This window comes from Schistocerca serialis, chromosome 4, assembly GCF_023864345.2.
Source record: "Schistocerca serialis cubense isolate TAMUIC-IGC-003099 chromosome 4, iqSchSeri2.2, whole genome shotgun sequence".
NCBI lineage: Eukaryota > Metazoa > Arthropoda > Insecta > Orthoptera > Acrididae > Schistocerca > Schistocerca serialis.
Window position 1 is genome coordinate 467,604,600 of NC_064641.1, and position 18,067 is coordinate 467,622,666.

An 18,067-nucleotide genomic window follows, 5' to 3' on the forward strand; every position below is an offset into this window, starting at 1 on the left:
ACTGATATGTGTGGCTGTTAGTTAAATGTGACCGTTGTGTGTGGGGTCCAAACTTGTTTAGTGTGCCAAAAGGCTAAAGCAGATCATCATGTGCGTAAGTCTGTAGATACATTCAGCAAACCCACATTGTGTTTCGAGAATGTACACATTGATTTGCTGGAATTCCTACCTCTGGTGAAGGATATCAGGTAGGTATTTACAGCCATTGACTGCTGCACAAGCACGACAGAGGCTTTGCTTAATGCTGGCATCCCAGCTGAGGCTGTAGTGTAAACCTTTCTTGCTTCTTTCAAGTACCATCATACCATCAGTCCCACCCAGTAAATACAAGGGTGGTCAAATGGCGGCATCGAACTCTAAAACCTTCTTCAAAATGTTATGGCACTTTGTGAATACCTGCCCTATCTCTAGTGCTACTGTGACTGAGCATGGCCATTAAACCAGACATTTTGACTTCTGGTGCAGAATTGGTTGTTTATAGCCAAGTGTTCTGACTCCCAGCAGAGTTTTTCATGCAATTGCAGGAGCATTCTCTATGACATATATCATTTCTCCTTCAATAATTAAAGCTTTGTATCTTTAAATTCTGCTCATCCCCTGTGTCTCATCATATGGACACAAATATTTCTATTCGTAACAACTTATGCACTTGCTCCCATTTAATGTTGCAAAAGCATGGCACCATGGCACTTTTACAACCACCAAAGGCTGGCCCAATGCAGTCTTGATGCATGATGAACATACAGCTTACAGAATGGTAAACCCGCTATTGTATTTTTGGTGTGGGTGAAGCCTGCCTATCTGTTACTGGAGAATGGCAATATGGATAAACATGATGAGTGCCACCTGTTGCGTACACAGGAAGACATGAGTGCGGCAGAAACTAAGCTGTCACTGTAGGTTGGGAAAAGCTGTGTGGCAATGAAATTAATAAGAGAGCAAAGGGAAATGGCTGAGAGAGACTAGTGTGTCCATCCATAACGTCAGCAGCAACTGAATTGTTCTCGTGTTGTATGTTCTTCTAAGAGTACAAAATAAATTGCTTTTATTCGCCTGTACCAGTTACACACTGTTTTAATTGTGGATAGTGTACCCACAAGATCACAGAAGAAAAATATAATACCAAAGAATCATAAACAATGACTCAGTTACATTATTTAGAGAAAAATCATGGGAAAAATGCTGGAGAGCAATTTATAAAGCAGACGGTGTTGAGGGAAAACTTAATTCTCTCTTAAAAACACCCCAACAGTACTCTGAGTCTTGTTTTCCCCTAATAGAAGTAAGAACAAAATTGAACATAAGCAAGGGTAATGGTTGGATAACTCCTGGGATTAAAATATCTTGTGTTAGGATTAGAGAGCTCTACATAATTTAGAGAACAAACATTAGTCAAACTCTTAAAATCCATTAGTACCAGTACAGTCAAATTCTCCACTCTGTCACTAAAAAAGCAAAATTCATGCTTTATGCTCAAAAAATAAAACACTTCAAGAAAGGGTGAAAACTGATTTAAACATTATTAAACAAGAAACAAAAAAACTAGAAATCCAAGTGAAACTGAGTTCCCAGAAAATGGGTCTGTCAGGAATGGTTAGTGTTTCAAATCATTGGCCACAAACTTCAATGATTACTTTTTCACAGTGGCTGCGAACAGTACAGATGGTAATAAACATTCAAATATAGATGCATTACATTTATTTGTGCAGACACTCTATGAACCTCCAACAGCCATTAGTTCCAAAAAAATATAACCACCAAGGAGATTATAAAATTCATCAAGTCACTATAATGGAGTAATTCTGCTGGATATAACGGTGTTTCCAGCAGAATATTAAAATCTCGTGCCAATTTGATACAGTTACAGTAATCAATCAATGACTCAAAGCAAATTTCATTACTTAAATTTACTGTAGCAATCCCCATCTTTAAGGCTGGAGATAATCAAACAGATCTGTACTGTTCTGTCCTGTATTTTCAAAGGTACAAGGGGCATTCAATGAGCAATGCAAAAAGTTTTTTGTCTTGGTCAAATTTGGCTGAAAAAATGCAGAATTTGCTGTGGGACATCATGGAATATTCTTGCTTCTGCCCCCATAGTTTCATGAAGACAATGGCACTGTATGTAGTCTTCAAAATGGCATCTGTAATGGAGGTGTGCTTCAAGGAGAAAGCTGTCCTTGAGTTCCTTTTGGCAGAAAACCAGACTGTCACAGATATTCATAGGCACTTGCAAATAGTCTACAGAGACTGACAGTGATCAAAAACATGGTGAGTTATTGGGCGAGGAGTTTGTCATAATCGGAACATTGTTGTGCAATTTCCCACATGCCAGCTGGCTGCCTTACTGCACAACTGGACATCTTTGCTGGTAGTGCTGACACACTCATCCACCACCTGGGGTACTCAGAGGTGAGTGCCCACTGGATTTCTAATGGCCTAACAGAAGACCATAAAAACCAGTGAAGGATAATCTATACAGAACTGCTTGTGCATTATGAAGTTGATGGTAAAAATTATTTGTCAAACATTGTCCCAAGTGATGAAACAGGGGTTCATCGTTTTGAACTGGAAACAAAACTACAATCCACGGAGTGGTGTCACACCACCTCTCCTCCAAAGAAGTATTTCAAAGCTGCACTCTCAGCTGGTAAAGCCATGGTGACATGCTTATGGGACTCTGAAGGGGTTATTCTGTTTGACGTCCTCCCTCATGGTGCAACAATCAACTCTGAAGTGTATTGTGATAACCTCTGAAAACTGAAGAAATGATTTAGTATGTTCATCACCACAAAAATGTGAATGAACTTCTCCTTCTCCATGACAATGCAAGGCCTCACAGAAGCCTGTACAACCAAAGACAAGCTCAGAAAACTTCATTCGACAGTTCTTCCTCATCCACCCTACAGCCCAGATCTCACACGTTCCGACATCAACATGTTTGGCCCAATGAAGGATGCACTCCACAGGAAGCAGTACGGAGGTTACTGATGCATCAGGCAGACATACCGGCCCTCTTAGTAACTTTGCATAAGGCAGTCACATTGAATGGAGATTAAGTTGAAAAATTGGGTTTTGTAGCCACAAGAGTAGGGAACAATAGGGTCTATTAGAATCCTGAATAAAACCAACCTGCTTTCAGCAAAAAAAATGTGTTTCATCACATACTGGATGTCCCTCATATTTGTGAAAGTGGCCTATGACAGAATTCACACTTCTGTAACTAGCAGAACTTTTTAACTACCTCTCAGTTTGTCTTTAATCATTCTGCAAAAAAAAAAAAAAAAAAAAAAAAAAAAAAAAAAAAAAAAAAAAAAAAAAAACACAACTTCACAAATGAAGTGCTAACACAGCCAAACAAGAAAAATTATCCTGTTGGTCTGTTGGTGTATTCTGTGACTTTGCCAAAGCCTTCGAGTGAGTGAATCACAAAACTCTGCTTAGCAAACTAAAGTGTTACAGCGTTAATGGTATCCTTCTTGCATGGATGGAATCTTACTCCATAACAGAGGGCAGAGCCTCTCAATAACAGCCTGCCTCTCAGGCATGAAAGTAGATTCAGAGTGGGAAACAATATGTGGAGTGTCATGAGGATCAGTACCAGGCCCACTCGTTTCTGTTCTACATAAATGATCAACCAATGACTATACAGGCCATTTCAAAAACTGTAATATTTGCTAATGACATAAGCATACTAATCAAGGGCCAAATTCATCCATAGTTGGCACAGCTTGGAAACTGAACAGGCCTACTTGTGGGTCATAGCTTGCAGTTTCCATCTAATTCTCACAAAGACTTATATTCTGCTATTTCAAACAAGCAATAAGGACCTTTTAGCACAAGAAGTAGACATTGATGTCCATAACCTCAATGAGACACATTGTGTATAAAGCATTGTGGTCCAGCTAAATAACAGGTTAAAATGGAATCAACACACGGTTAAGCTAACGAGGAAGCACAGTTTAGCATGTTATGCCATTAGAAGCATCTCCTATTTTGTGGACCAAAATACAAGAATGTTGGCTTACATTGCATATTTTCATTTCCCTACAGGTTAGCGATTTATCTTCATGGGCTGTGCACCTAAAGTAAATAAACTACTTGATTTGCAGAAGTGATCAGTCAGAATAATTTGCATAGTAGTTAATCTTACATCTTGAAAAAGTCTTTTTAAGAATCTTGGAATGCTTACACTCACTTCGCAAAACTTTTTTTCCTTAAGGGGTTTGACTGCTGCCAATAAAAATCAATATCAACTGAACTGTGATATGTGCAGTCACAATACTAGACACAAAAATAATGTTCATCAGAAGAACAAAAAACCAGTCCAAGTTGCAAATTTTTACTTTTTATTCATTCGATGAATAGTTTTGGGCCGAGACTCATTTTTAAATCTTCACGACACAGTCAAAAATGGCATTTCCAAAGATGTAAAAATAAGCAATGAACATTTGAAGTGCATAATGATGTTGTTGTTGTGGTCTTCAGTCCTGAGACTGGTTTGATGCAGCTCTCCATGCTACTCTATCCTGTGCAAGCTTCTTCATCTCCCAGTACTTACTACAACTACATCCTTCTGAATCTGCTTAGTGTATTCATCTCTTGGTCTCCCTCTATGATTTTTACCCTCCACGCTGCCCTCCAATGATAAATATGTGATCCCTTGATGCCTCAGAACATGTCCTACCAACCGGTCCTTCTTCTTGTCAAGTTGTGCCCCAAACTGCTCTTCTCCCCTATTCTATTCAATACCTCCTCATTAGTATGTGATCTACCCAGCTAATCTTCAGCATTCTTCTGTAGCACCACATTTCAAAAGCTTCTATTCTCTTCTTGTCCAAACTATTTATCGTCCAAGTTTCACTTCCATACATGGCTACACTCCATACAAATACTTTCAGAAATGACTTCCTGACACTTAAATCTATACTCAATGTTAACAAATTCCTGTTCTTCAGAAACGCTTTCCTTGCCATTGCCAGTCTACATTTTATATCATCTCTACTTTGACCATCATCAGTTATTTTGCTCCCCAAATAGCAAAAATCCGTTACTACTTTAAGAGTGTCATTTCCTAATCTAATTCCCTCAGCATCACCCGACTTAATTCGACTACATCCCACTATCCTCGTTTTGCTTTTGTTGATGTTCATCTTATATCCTCCTTTCAAGACACTGTCCATTCCATTCAACTGCTCTTCCAAGTCCTTTGCTGTCTTTGACAGAATTACAATGTCATCGGCGAACCTCAAATTTATTATTTCTTCTCGATGGATTTTAATACCTACTCTGAATTTTTCTTTTGTTTCCTTTACTGCTTACTCAATATACAGATTGAATAACATCGGGGATAGGCTACAACACTGTCTCACTCCCTTCCCAACCACTGCTTCCCTTTCATGCCCCTCCACTCTTATAACTGCCATCTCGTTTCTGTATAAATTGTAAATAGCCTTTCGCTCCCTTTATTTTACCCTTGCCACCTTCAGAATTTGGAAGAGAGTATTCCTGTCAACATTGTCAAAAGCTTTCTCCAAGTCTACAAATGCTAGAAACGTAGGTTTGCCTTTCATTATTCTTTCTTCTAAGATAAGGTGTATGGTCAGTATTGCCTCACATGTTCCAACATTTCTACGGAATCCAAACTGATCTTCCCCGAGGTCGACTTCTATCAGTTTTACCATTTGTCTGTAAAGAATTTGCATTAGTATTTTGCAGCTGTGACTCATTAAACTGATAGTTCGGTAATTTTCACATCTGTCAACACCTGCTTTCTTTGGGATTGGAATTATTATATTCTTCTTGAAATCTGAGGGTATTTCTCCTGTCTCATACATCTTGCTCACCAGATGGTAGAGTTTTGTCAGGACTGGTTCTCCCAAGGCCATCACTAGTTCTAATGGAATGTTGTCTACTCCCGGGGCCTTGTTTCGACTCAGGTCTTTCAGTGATCTGTCAAACTCTTCATGCAGTATCGTATCTCTCATTTCATCTTCATCTACATCCTCTTCCATTTCCATAATACTGTCCTCAAGTACATCGCCCTTGTATAGACCCTCTATATATTCCTTCCACCTTTCTGCTTTCCCTTCTTTGCTTACAACTGGGTTTCCATCTGAGCTCTTGATATTCAGACAAGTGCTTCTCTTTTCTCCAAAGGTCTCTTTAATTTTCCTGTAGGCAGTATCCATCTTACCCCTCGTGAGATAAGCCTCTACGTCCTTACATTTGTCCTCTAGCCATCCCTGCTTAGCAGTTTTGCACTTCCTGTCGATCTCATTTTTGAGACGTTTGTATTCCTTTTTGCCTGCTTCACTTAATGCATTTTTATATTTTCTCCTTTCATCAATTAAATTCAATATTTCTTCTGTTACCCAAGGATTTCTACTAGCCCTTGTCTTTTTACCTACTTGATCCTCTGCTGCCTTCACTACTTCATCCCTCAGAGCTACCCATTCTTCTTCTACTGTATTTCTTTCCCCCATTCCTGTCAATTGTTCCCTTATGCTCTCCCTGAAACTCTGTACAACCTCTGGTTTAGTCACTTTATCCATGTCCCATCTCCTTAAATTCCCACCTTTTTGCAGTTTCTTCAGTTTTAATCTACAGTTCATAACCAATAGATTGTGGTCAGAGTCCACATCTGCCCATGGAAATGTCTTACAATTTAAAACCTGGTTCCTAAATCTCTGTCTTACCATTATATAATCTATCTGATACCTTTTAGTATCTCCAGGGTTCTTCCACGTATACAACCTTCTTTTATGATACTTGAACCAAGTGTTAGATATGATAAATTTCATGCTCTGTTCAAAATTCTACCAGAGGGCTTCCTCTTTCATTCCTTACCCCCAATACATATTCACCTACTATGTTTCCTTCTATCCGTTTTCCTACTCTCGAATTCCAGTCACCCATGACTATTAAATTTTTGTCTCCCTTCACTACTTGAATAATTTCTTTTATTTCATCATACAATTTTTTAATTTCTTCGTCATTTGCAGAGCTAGTTGGCATATAAACTTGTACTACTGTTGTAGGCCGGGGCTTCGTGTCTATCTTGGCCACAATAAGGCATTCACTATATTGTTTGTAGTAGCTTACCCACACTCCTATTTATTTCATTATTAAACCTACTCCTGCATTACCCCTATTTGATTTTGTATTTATAACCCTGTATTCACCTGACCAGAAGTCTTGTTCCTCCTGCCACCAGACTTCACTAATTCCCGCTATATCTAACTTTAACCTATCGATTTCCCTTTTTAAATTTTCTAACCTACCTGCCCGATTAAGGGATCTGACATTCTACGCTCCAATCCATAGAACGCCAGATTTATTTCTCCTGATAACGACGTCCTCCTGAGTAGTCCCCGCCAAGAGATCCGAATGGGGGACTGTTTTTACCTCTGGAATATTTTACCCAAGAGGACGCCATCATCATTTAACCATACAGTAAAGCTGCATGCCCTCGGGAAAAATTACGGCTGTAGTTTCCCCTTGCTTTCAGCCATTCGCAGTACCACCACAGCAAGGCTGTTTTGGTTAGTGTTACAAAGCCAGATCAGTCAGTCGTCCAGACTGTTGCCCCAGCAACTACTGAAAAGGCTGCTGCCCCTCTTTAGGAACCACACGTTTGTCTGGCCTCTCAACAGATACCCCTCCGTTGTGGTTGCACCTACAGTACGGCCATCTGTATCGCTGAGGCAAGCAAGCCTCCCCACCAATGGCAAGGTCCATGGTTCATGGGGGGGCATAATGATAACTGTCATCTTCGGAAGTGCCATTTTCGACTGTGTTATGATATTTGAAAATGGATCTTGGCCCGAATCTAGTCATCAAATGAATTAAAAATATAAATTTGCAACTTAGATTGAATCTGGTGACAAAACCACTGCAAAAGCCCCTCTAAAAACTAGCAGTGGGCGGTACATACATAGCTAGCTGATTCACATAAATACAGTCTTCAAAACCTTGTGTAAAGATTACTCTATTATATCAGCTGACTGATGGTAGCAACAAGTGCATAACTGAGTTGTATGGGTTTACAGTCATATTTCCTCAAAGGCATAAAAATAAATATTGGTCTATGACTTAAGCTGTAGCATTTGGTTCCCCTTGGCAAAACTTCCTTGATGTTAAAGCTGTGTTTAAAAACTGTTGGTGCAGCCAGTAAATAATAGAAAAATAAACATTTAACCACCAAGCTGCCTGTCTCAGTACAACCTACCTCTAATTTGGCAATGACCTTTCATTATTGTTTGTCTGAAAAATGTGACTCAATATCATTCAAATAAATTGACTATCCAACAAGTTATCTTCACCAAGGCCCTCTGTCCCAGTTGTCACCCTCCTTTCTTTCTTCTGTAATATTACTGTGGTATAAAAAAGTCCAAATTCATGTCAATTCATCAGCGTTAGCCCAAGTTTTTGCTGTTTTTCTTATTTTTTATCCAAGTTATCTTCTAAGATCAGTAGCAAGCATGATAGTTGATAAGAATAATACAATAGAGAGATTATTCAGTCAAACCTAAGACCTAAATAGGGAATTCAGTGTCAAATCCAAGCAGGTTTCAAGTTTTCTTAATTAAAAGCACTTTTTTACATCAAATCAATAAAATGTCAGATGGAACTGCAAAGAGAGCACAGGTCATTCCAACGGAAACTTAATTATACAGTAATCAACATGTCTGAAAGAACAGACAACACACATTCATAAAATCAACCTAAAGACACCAAATAAGCCTTTTAAGTGAAACGACATTGATGTCATGGTCAACGTCTTTCAATAATATCTTCTTTTAAAAAGTACTAGCTACACTTGCTCATTAACTCCCGTAATCTAACACAGCACCCTCCACAAGACTGGTAACATTCTTTGCCAAATGAAAACTGCAAGTGTGATGAATCACAACTGCCTAATGTATTCATTGTTTTGCAGTTTGTGATGTGTAATTGTGCTGCAGGTAAATAATATTTTTACTTAAATGACACATAACTGATGTTGAATTTGACTCTATGTTGTGTTCCAAATATCTATGTATACACTGGGACTTGTCAGAGCATGCCATTGAAAAGTAATACTGTTAGGAATTGGAGGTGTCCCTAAGTTTATTCAGAGACAATAAAAAGCTTATAAGGCTTACTACAGTGTTCTTTCGATATTGATTCAGTAGAGGTAGGCTGGAGATATGTAACACATGCTACTAAATGTGACGTACACTGAAACAACCAAAAATTAGTCAATAATCACACATAAGACATTTCCATGGACAGCAGTGACCCATGTGCTGTCTCACAAGTGTTCCAGATAGCATTACCATACTCCACAAGTGTCAAGCCGGAAAGATGAACATGGGAGCCTGGTGGATTACTGAACACATACATTACCACATATCTTCATGATCGATACAATATTTGTAAGGAACATTGTTCAGACTGATTATCAAGTATAAGGCAGCCCCAGTAAATGTGTTGGTTAAATCAGGATATTACTGGTGTGTTTTTGTAACTGAAATATTGTAGTTAATGTCCATCAGACAGGACTGTCACAGGTTTATCCTACTACATCAATGGCGAAGCCACCTGTGAAAGCAGTTATCTTATTTACCAGCTCTGCTGCAAACATTGCACAGATTTCTATATGGATATGACTGCCAGCCAACTGTCCACCAGGATGGATGGCCATAGCCGAGCTGTGGCCAAGAGCGAAGTAGACCATCCTCTGGCACAACATGCAGCTGAACATATAATGCTTCACTACCCGAGCCATCTGGATCCTTCCCTCCACCAACAGCTTTTCTGAACTGCACAGATGGAAGCTATCCTTATAACACATTCTCCACTCCTGTAATTATCCCGACCTCAATCTATGGTGACATACTGTCCTCACACCCTCCACCCAACAGTTTCTATCCCCTCTGTCCTATCATATCCTCCCAATTCTCAAATCCCACCCTCAATGTTTGCTGCCACCTGCAATGCACCTGCTTATCTTTCCCCACTTCTCTCCTTTTTCACCACGTTTTCCCCACCTCCCCACTCCACAACCTCCGAACACTGTGATTGTTGGCATTCTAGTCCCTGTACACTGGCAGACAGTGCCCCTCTCCCCCCCACCCTCTCCTCTCCACACCCGTACACTACTATCTTTTCCCATGCCCCCCCCCCCCCCCCCCCCCACATCCCACCCATTAAGATTGCTGCCTCTTTTCCATATGATAGTTGCATTACAGTCCAAGCTGCTGGTGTAGGCAAATGTGCATGTAGGTGTGTTTGCTTGTGTGAATGAATGGAGTGTATTTCTCTTTCTTTTTCTGACAAAGGCTGTGCCAAAGCTTATGTGTAAGTTTGTTCTAATTGTGTCATCTTTATGGTAAGTAGCAATCTATCTTTTCCTACACTGTTGATATTCCAACCTGGAGTTATCATTGTTAGAAGTTCATCTTTCTTGCTCATTAAACTGTTTCACCAATTAAAGTTCTTAGATTAGATTAGATTAGATTAGATTAATACTAGTTCCATGGATCATGAATACGATATTTCGTAATGATGTGGAACGAGTCGAATTTTCCAATACATGACATAATTAGGTTAATTTAACAACATACTTAAGTTAATATAACAACTTTATTTTTTGTGTTTTTTGTTTTTCTTTATTGTTTTGTTTATTTTTTAATTTTTTAATTTTTTTTTATTTTTTAATTTTTTTCTTAATTTATATCAAAAAATTCCTCTATGGAGTAGAAGGAGTTGTCATTCAGAAATTCTTTTAATTTCTTCTTAAATACTTGTTGGTTATCTGTCAGACTTTTGATACTATTTGGTAAGTGACCAAAGACTTAGTGCCAGTATAATTCATCCCTTTCTGTGCCAAAGTTAGATTTAATCTTGAATAGTGAAGATCATCCTTTCTCTTAGTATTGTAGTTATGCACACTGCTATTACTTTTGAATTGGGTTAGGTTGTTAATAACAATTTTCATAAGAGAGTATATATACTGAGAAGCTACTGTGAATATCCCTAGATCCTTAAATAAATGTCTGCAGGATGATCTTGGGTGGACTCCAGCTATTATTCTGATTACACACTTTTGTGCAATAAATACTTTATTCCTCAGTGATGAATTCCCCCAAAATATGATGCCATATGAAAGCAATGAGTGAAAATAGACGTAGTAAGCTAATTTACTAAGATGTTTATCACCAAAATTTGCAATGACCCTTATTGCATAAGTAGCTGAACTCAAACGTTTCAGCAGATCATCAATGTGTTTCTTCCAATTTAATCTCTCATCAATGGACACGCCTAAAAATTTGGAATATTCTACCTTAGCTATATGCTTCTGATTAAGGTCTATATTTATTAATGGCGTCATACCATTCCCTGTACGGAACTGTATGTACTGTGTCTTATCAAAATTCAGTGAGAGTCCGTTTACAAGGAACCACTTAGTAATTTTCTGAAAGACAGTATTGACAATTTCATCACTTAATTCTTGTTTGTCAGGTGTGATTACTATACTTGTATCATCAGCAAAGAGAACTAACTTTGCCTCTTCATGAATATAGAATGGCAAGTCATTAATATATAATAAGAACAACAAAGGACCCAAGACTGACCCTTGTGGAACCCCATTCTTGATAGTTCCCCAGTTTGAGGAATGTGCTGATCTTTGCATGTTACGAGAACTACTTATTTCAACTTTCTGCACTCTTCCAGTTAGGTACGAATTAAACCATTTGTGCACTGTCCCACTCATGCCACAATACTTGAGCTTGTCTAGCAGAATTTCATGATTTACACAATCAAAAGCCTTTGAGAGATCACAAAAAATCCCAATGGGTGGTGTTCAGTTATTCAGATCATTCAAAATTTGACTGGTGAAAGCATATATGGCATTTTCTGTTGAAAAACCTTTCTGGAAACCAAACTGACATTTTGTAAGTACTTCATTTTTACAGATATGTGAAGCTACTCTTGAATACATTACTTTCTCAAAAATTTTGGATAAAGCTGTTAGAAGGGAGATTGGACGGTAATTGTTGACATCAGATCTATCCCCCTTTTTATGCAAAGGTATAACAATAGCATATTTCAGTCTATCAGGGAAAATGCCCTGTTCTAGAGAGCTATTACACAGGTGGCTGAGAATCTTACTTATCTGTTGAGAACAAGACCTTCAGTCTTAAAAATCACAAATAAATAGTGCAATTTGAGTAACCCGAAAGACTTTTATTTGCTAATAATTTTTCTTGTACAATTTTTTTTCATACTTACCAAATACATAGCTGATTACCTGACATTGCTTGAGTATGTATTTATTCCAAATCTATTAGCTCATCACCTCCTCACCTCACTTAGTCCGTCTCCTTCTGCCCCCTCTATCTCCTCCCCCCTCCCTCTTCGACCACCTGCCCCCCCCTCTCTCTCTATCCCCCCTCTCCCTCTGACCATCTCCTGCCCCCTCTTTCTCTGACCATCTCCTCCTCCCCTCTCTCTCAGTCCATCTCCTTTTGCCTTTCTCTGTCCATTTCCTCCTTCCCGTCTCTCAGTCCATCTCCTCCTCCTCCGTCTCTGTCAATCTCTACCTCTTCCCTTTCTGTGCATTTCTCCCTCCCCCTTTCTGTTTGAACATCTCTTCCTCATCACCCTCCCCCCGCCTTTTTTTTTTTTTTTTTTTACTCACCGTGTTGTTATTCCACTCAAATACAAAGTAGCTCATTGTGACCCCCACAATATTTCTTTCCAAATAGTAGTTAATATGTGTACCAAGTTTGAATATTGTAGGAGTTTTGTACTGATGGCTTTGCCTCAATAGGCACGTCACATATATTTAACATATTTCATCTATATCAATAGTTTTCACGCAGCTCAATGTTTATGCTGTCATAACTTCTTACCTATGTGTTGTCCAATGTTATATTTAGTAGATACATTCAGCAGCATATGTGGATACTATGTGTGAAATGTTGTGAATAGAGTTACTAGCAAAGAAGTAATAAGTTTAAATGTCACACATGATGCGGCAATTTTTCACATATCTCAGTATTTATGATGTTGTATCTCCTGGACTGCGTGTTGTACAATGATATAATTTTGCTGGTACATTCAATGGTACATATGAACACTATCTGTAAAATGTGTCATCAAAACATTTAGTATTACAGAAGTAATAAATAAAAACATGATACGTGACACGGCGGATTTATTGCATGAACAGCAAAAATGTAGGAAGTGAGAAAGTTTCTTCCCTTTCACTGTTTTGTTGTGGTTCTCAGTGAGAAAAAGTTCCATAAAGGTTCAAAACTGTGTGTGAAGTTTGTTGCTAATCAATAAGTGCTCTCATTCTTAAATAATGGATGAATAAAGTCTGGGTATTCATGTGTCGTTGGCTACACTAGTTTTTCCTCCACACCCTCATCCCTTCGATAGGTAGGTGCTTCTTATCCCCTCGGTAGTTCTTTCACACAGTAAGCAAAATATGCACAAAGTTCATTCAAATCAGTCCAATGGTTTAGGGGGAATGTGAAACATATATGCGAACTTACATATGTACATACATATATACACATGAACAAACAAACACAGGTTATTGGTCTGGCTGCAAGTAAGTGCAGCCTTTCTGCTTCGTTGCATTACTGGAAGGAGGAAGATGGCAGGCCCATTGCCCTGGCCACCTTTTACCCCTAGAAAAGATCTCCAATACTTATTTGATAGCAGGTTTAGTGGACCCAGTGCCATCTTGGAGAGATTATAATGCAGAAAAATACCTCCTCCATCCCCCACCCCTCTCCAGGATTGAACCTAAGACCTCCAGGGCTATAGTACTGTGCCCTAACTCCTGAACCACCACAGCCATATATTTATTGATTGTTTTACTTAACTGAACTTATTGCGACACTGAATTATCTTTTAAAGTATAATACCATTTCATGTCTTATTCAGATAACTTGCTATGTTGTCAAGCTACTGGATGGGTTCTTCTCCAGAGCTAACAGAATACCAACACATATCTACATTTGTGCATGGCTACCCTGTCCTGACTGACTGTGCTGCATGTTGATTGTAGTGCCACTACACTGTCATTGGTTGGGACTATGTAGCCATCCAGGTGTAATGTGTATTCTGTTAGTTCCCAGGAAGGACTCATCCAGAAGCTTCACAAAATGTTCAGTCTTGTTTATGTATGTATCGGTCACTCAGCACCTCAGTTATATGGTGAGTCATCATTTTCAGTTCTCCCATTATTTACAATCCACCAAAGACTTTACATTGTTATATGTATGTTTTATTTAAAGACATACCTTGACATGACCTGATCATTATTCATTTCATCATGAAATCGCCGATAATCCTGTGAACTCAATGCATAAGCAATAATAGAAGAAGGTTCAGTTTCATACACAACAATTGGTACAGCTCCATCTGTTGGTGGCAGATGATGCTCCTGGGGACTCAGTGGACTCTGTAAAAAAGTTATTTGTCTCAAAATCATCCTCATATGAATTTCATTGACATTAAACTTATCTTAAATGAAAGCATCTTCAAACTCGATGCAAAATTCTGGAATAAGTATCCCAGCTCTTCAATCAATTCATATTATCCAACCAATGACTTTACATATACAGGGTGTTTCAGGACCTCCCCACCAAACTTTGAGGGACAATAGATCAAACTTGATGATCATTTTTTATTATGAAACATTTGTTTTGGTCCAGTGTTTATGAGTTATGTCCATGGTCATTATGTGCACCACCACCTAGTGACCTGCTGTGCAGGTAGGTCATTACTCTGTGGAATCGTACCTGGCCTGTCACTCAGCTTGTGCCATTGTAATACGGTGCCTTCAGTGGTGTGCATCTTATCAGTGCTGCAGTCAGCTTGTGTTCTTATAATGCTGTATCTTCAATGGTGGGCGTCTTATCAGTGTTGCTGTCAGCTTATGTTCTTATAATACTGTATCTTCAGCATTGTGCATCTTACTAATCTTCAATTCAGGTCTTCTTCTTGTTTTTATTCAATGAATCATGGGGTATGGATTTGATGAAGTCACCAACATGATTGTGTGTTACAGTAAGGGGATGGGAAATGGAATAACAGCTCCTCATATCTAGGAAAATTGGTTCCCTAACAGAAGACATCCACTAACTCTTCTGCAATTCATGGATGCTTACAAGAAACAGGGAGTTTGCACCCCAGCATGTTGGTGGCGGTAAGTGTCATGTCAGAACATCAGATTTTGAAGGTGAATTGATCTGTAGATTTAGGACTACCTCGTTACCAACATCTTATGCAGTTTGTGCAGCGATTTGTACACAAAAGTGTGAATGATGTTTCCTTCCATACAGCTGTTTTATCTACAGATATGGCCTCCTTTACAAAAGATGGGTATTTCAACAGCAGAAAAAGCCACATCTGACACTATGAAAACCTGCATGTGGTTGCTGTTAGATTGTGCCAATGAAGATTCTCCATAAACATGTGGATGGGAATTGTGGATAATCTTCTACTAGGACCTATAAAACTGTTACCTACATTAACGGGAACAGCTCGCTTGCAATTCCTGCAGAGCACATTTCCAGACCCGCTGGACAGTCTACTGCTTGCTGTGTGCAGAGGCCTCTGTTTCCAGCACGATGGAGTCCCAGCACACTTCAATGTTGATGCAAGAGTGCAACTAACTGTCAATGTTTGGGAACACTGGATACGACGTGGAGGGCATGTTGTTTTTCCAGCACATTTGCCTGATTTGACGTATCTTGATTACTGCATGTTGATTGTAGTGCCACTACAGTGTCATTGGTTAGGACAATGTAGTCATCCAGGTGTATGTGTATTCTGGTAGTTCCCAGGAAGGACTCATCCAGAAGCCTCACAAAATTTTCATATCAAGAGTATGGTTTACATTATTCCACTTCCAACTTGAATTGAGTTGATAGCCTGAATCACTGATCAATTCCACCACATCTGACAAAATGTTGACATGCTCTCCAGAGTAGTATGGGCAACGGTGTGCTGCACGCATTGAGGCACATGGTATATTTTTGAACCATTCGCGATATTTACTGTCAGGGCATGCCTAATAATAATAAATGGTAATTTTTGTGCAACTGTAGTTATTCATTGCTATAATGTTAAGGATGCATTAAAGACTGTATGTACCCTGATAAAAAATGATCTTATATGGGTGACTTCACTGTTCAATGTTTTTCAGTGAGGTCCTGAAACACACTGTATATAATTCAAATGTTTATATGTTTCATAAGGAATACGGATTTTGTCATTAGAAGATGAATTCAGGATGAAACAGCTTCGAAAGCATTTTAGATACTGGATATTTGCATAGTAGGATCATGTTGCTGAACTCTGTTCAGCTAAAGAAGAAATAATTGAAATGACGGTCATCATACAGTTTCTGAAATATTATTTTGGATTCTATATTGCAAATAAAAAGAAGATGAAAAGAAATTACATACTACATTATATGCAAACCTGTATAGGAGCTGAAGATGTGGCAGAAGGCAATAGTTGTGACAATATAGTTTTAACACTCTTCTGTGATGATTTTCCATCGTGACTGTCTTCAAGTGATTCAGAATGCATTTTTATTTGGACTTTTGGAGATGATCCTTCTAACACTGAAATGAGATGAAAAATGATTATAATGATTACAGGCACAAAATTTCTAAATTGTGTGCTAAGGAAAAAATCACATTCAAGTGCTAAGGAAAAAATCACATTCAAAGCTGTACTTATAAAACAGTTTCATTAATATCCATTACACAAAAGACTTACATCTGCAGCATATGAAGATTTACTATAAACAAAATACTTTCACTTTTCTCAATAATTACTGTGAATGGTATATATAATGAGTAAGAATCTCCTTCTGATGGCAATCACACAATTTGAGTAGTGATTTGCCACCAGAAGGAGGTTCTTACTCATTGGTCTGAAGATGACCACAATAGTGGTCGAAACCAGTCACCGTAATAAATAAATTGTGATCAAGACTGTTTTTGATAGTAAATATTTGTAACACATTGCTCACTGTTCGCTACCACAATGTATTCAAAAGTAACAAATTTGGACAGTTTTGGACATTCTGTAATATTCAAACTTAGAATATGCTCAATAATTCTTCAACAAACCAACAATAAGGACATTAGTCTGTAATTTTGGGGTCTGTTCTTTTACTCTTCTTATATACAGTGGTCACCTGCACTTTTTTCCATTCACTTAAGACATTCCACAGATCGAGAAATTCACAATAAATGCAACCTGAAAATGGGGCCAGTGCCAAAGAGTGCTCCCTGTAAAACTGAATTTGGATTCCTTTTGTATCTGATGGTTTATTTGTCTTCAACTATGGTAGCTGATTTTCAATGCCAAGGAATGCCTGTGTACGTGCTCCATACGGGAGTTTGTGCTGCAGTCAAACTACGGTACATCTGTAAGATGCTCCTAAACAAATGGTTTCTTAAACGTGAAATTTAAAACTTTAGCTTTCCTTTTGCTGTCTTCTACTGTCACACCAGACTGGTGTACCTTTACAAGGTACTAATATGTCATCACAAGGCATTCCCTACACCTCTCCCCCACCATGCATCACATGGATGACCTGAGAGTATGTATATACAAGCAGATTCTAGTTGTGTTGTCTGCTCAGACTGTGGTAAAGTGTTTAATGCTATTTTGGATACCTAGGAAGGGGAATCTACATGTTCATATGTGATATTTCCAAGCAACCATCTGTGTTTCTCATGAGTGGCTTGTCCTTGGCCCATGCTGATTCTTTACGAGGAAGTTCTTTTTTTACTGGACTGGTATGTAACACCTTTATTTTTTCTATCAAAAGGTTCTGGTTCTTGTTTTACACTTTATTTCATTTTATTTTGTGAGACTCAGCGAGCATCACAGTCAATTGGGGTTTGTTTGCCGTGAAGCATAGACTGGTCGCTGTTGCGTCTGCTGAGCAGGTCATAGATAATGAGAGGACAAGCTGCATGATGAGCCACAGATGCTGTATTTTTAACAATAATTTATTGTTAATTGTTTTCCTTTT

At 38.6% G+C, this 18,067-nt stretch overlaps 1 protein-coding gene across 2 annotated transcripts in view; it reads right to left on the minus strand.

Moving 5' to 3' along the window:
- LOC126475111 (1-phosphatidylinositol 3-phosphate 5-kinase) overlaps positions 1-18,067 on the minus strand; it is a 372,610-nt gene that overhangs the window by 49,483 nt on the left and 305,060 nt on the right. For both annotated transcript variants that reach the window (XM_050102696.1, XM_050102695.1), the window contains exons 22-23: positions 16,495-16,640; positions 14,307-14,467 (exon numbers count right to left, since the gene is read on the minus strand). In XM_050102696.1, coding sequence (XP_049958653.1) covers positions 14,307-14,467; positions 16,495-16,640 — 307 coding nt within the window. The remainder of the gene's footprint in view (positions 1-14,306; positions 14,468-16,494; positions 16,641-18,067) is intronic.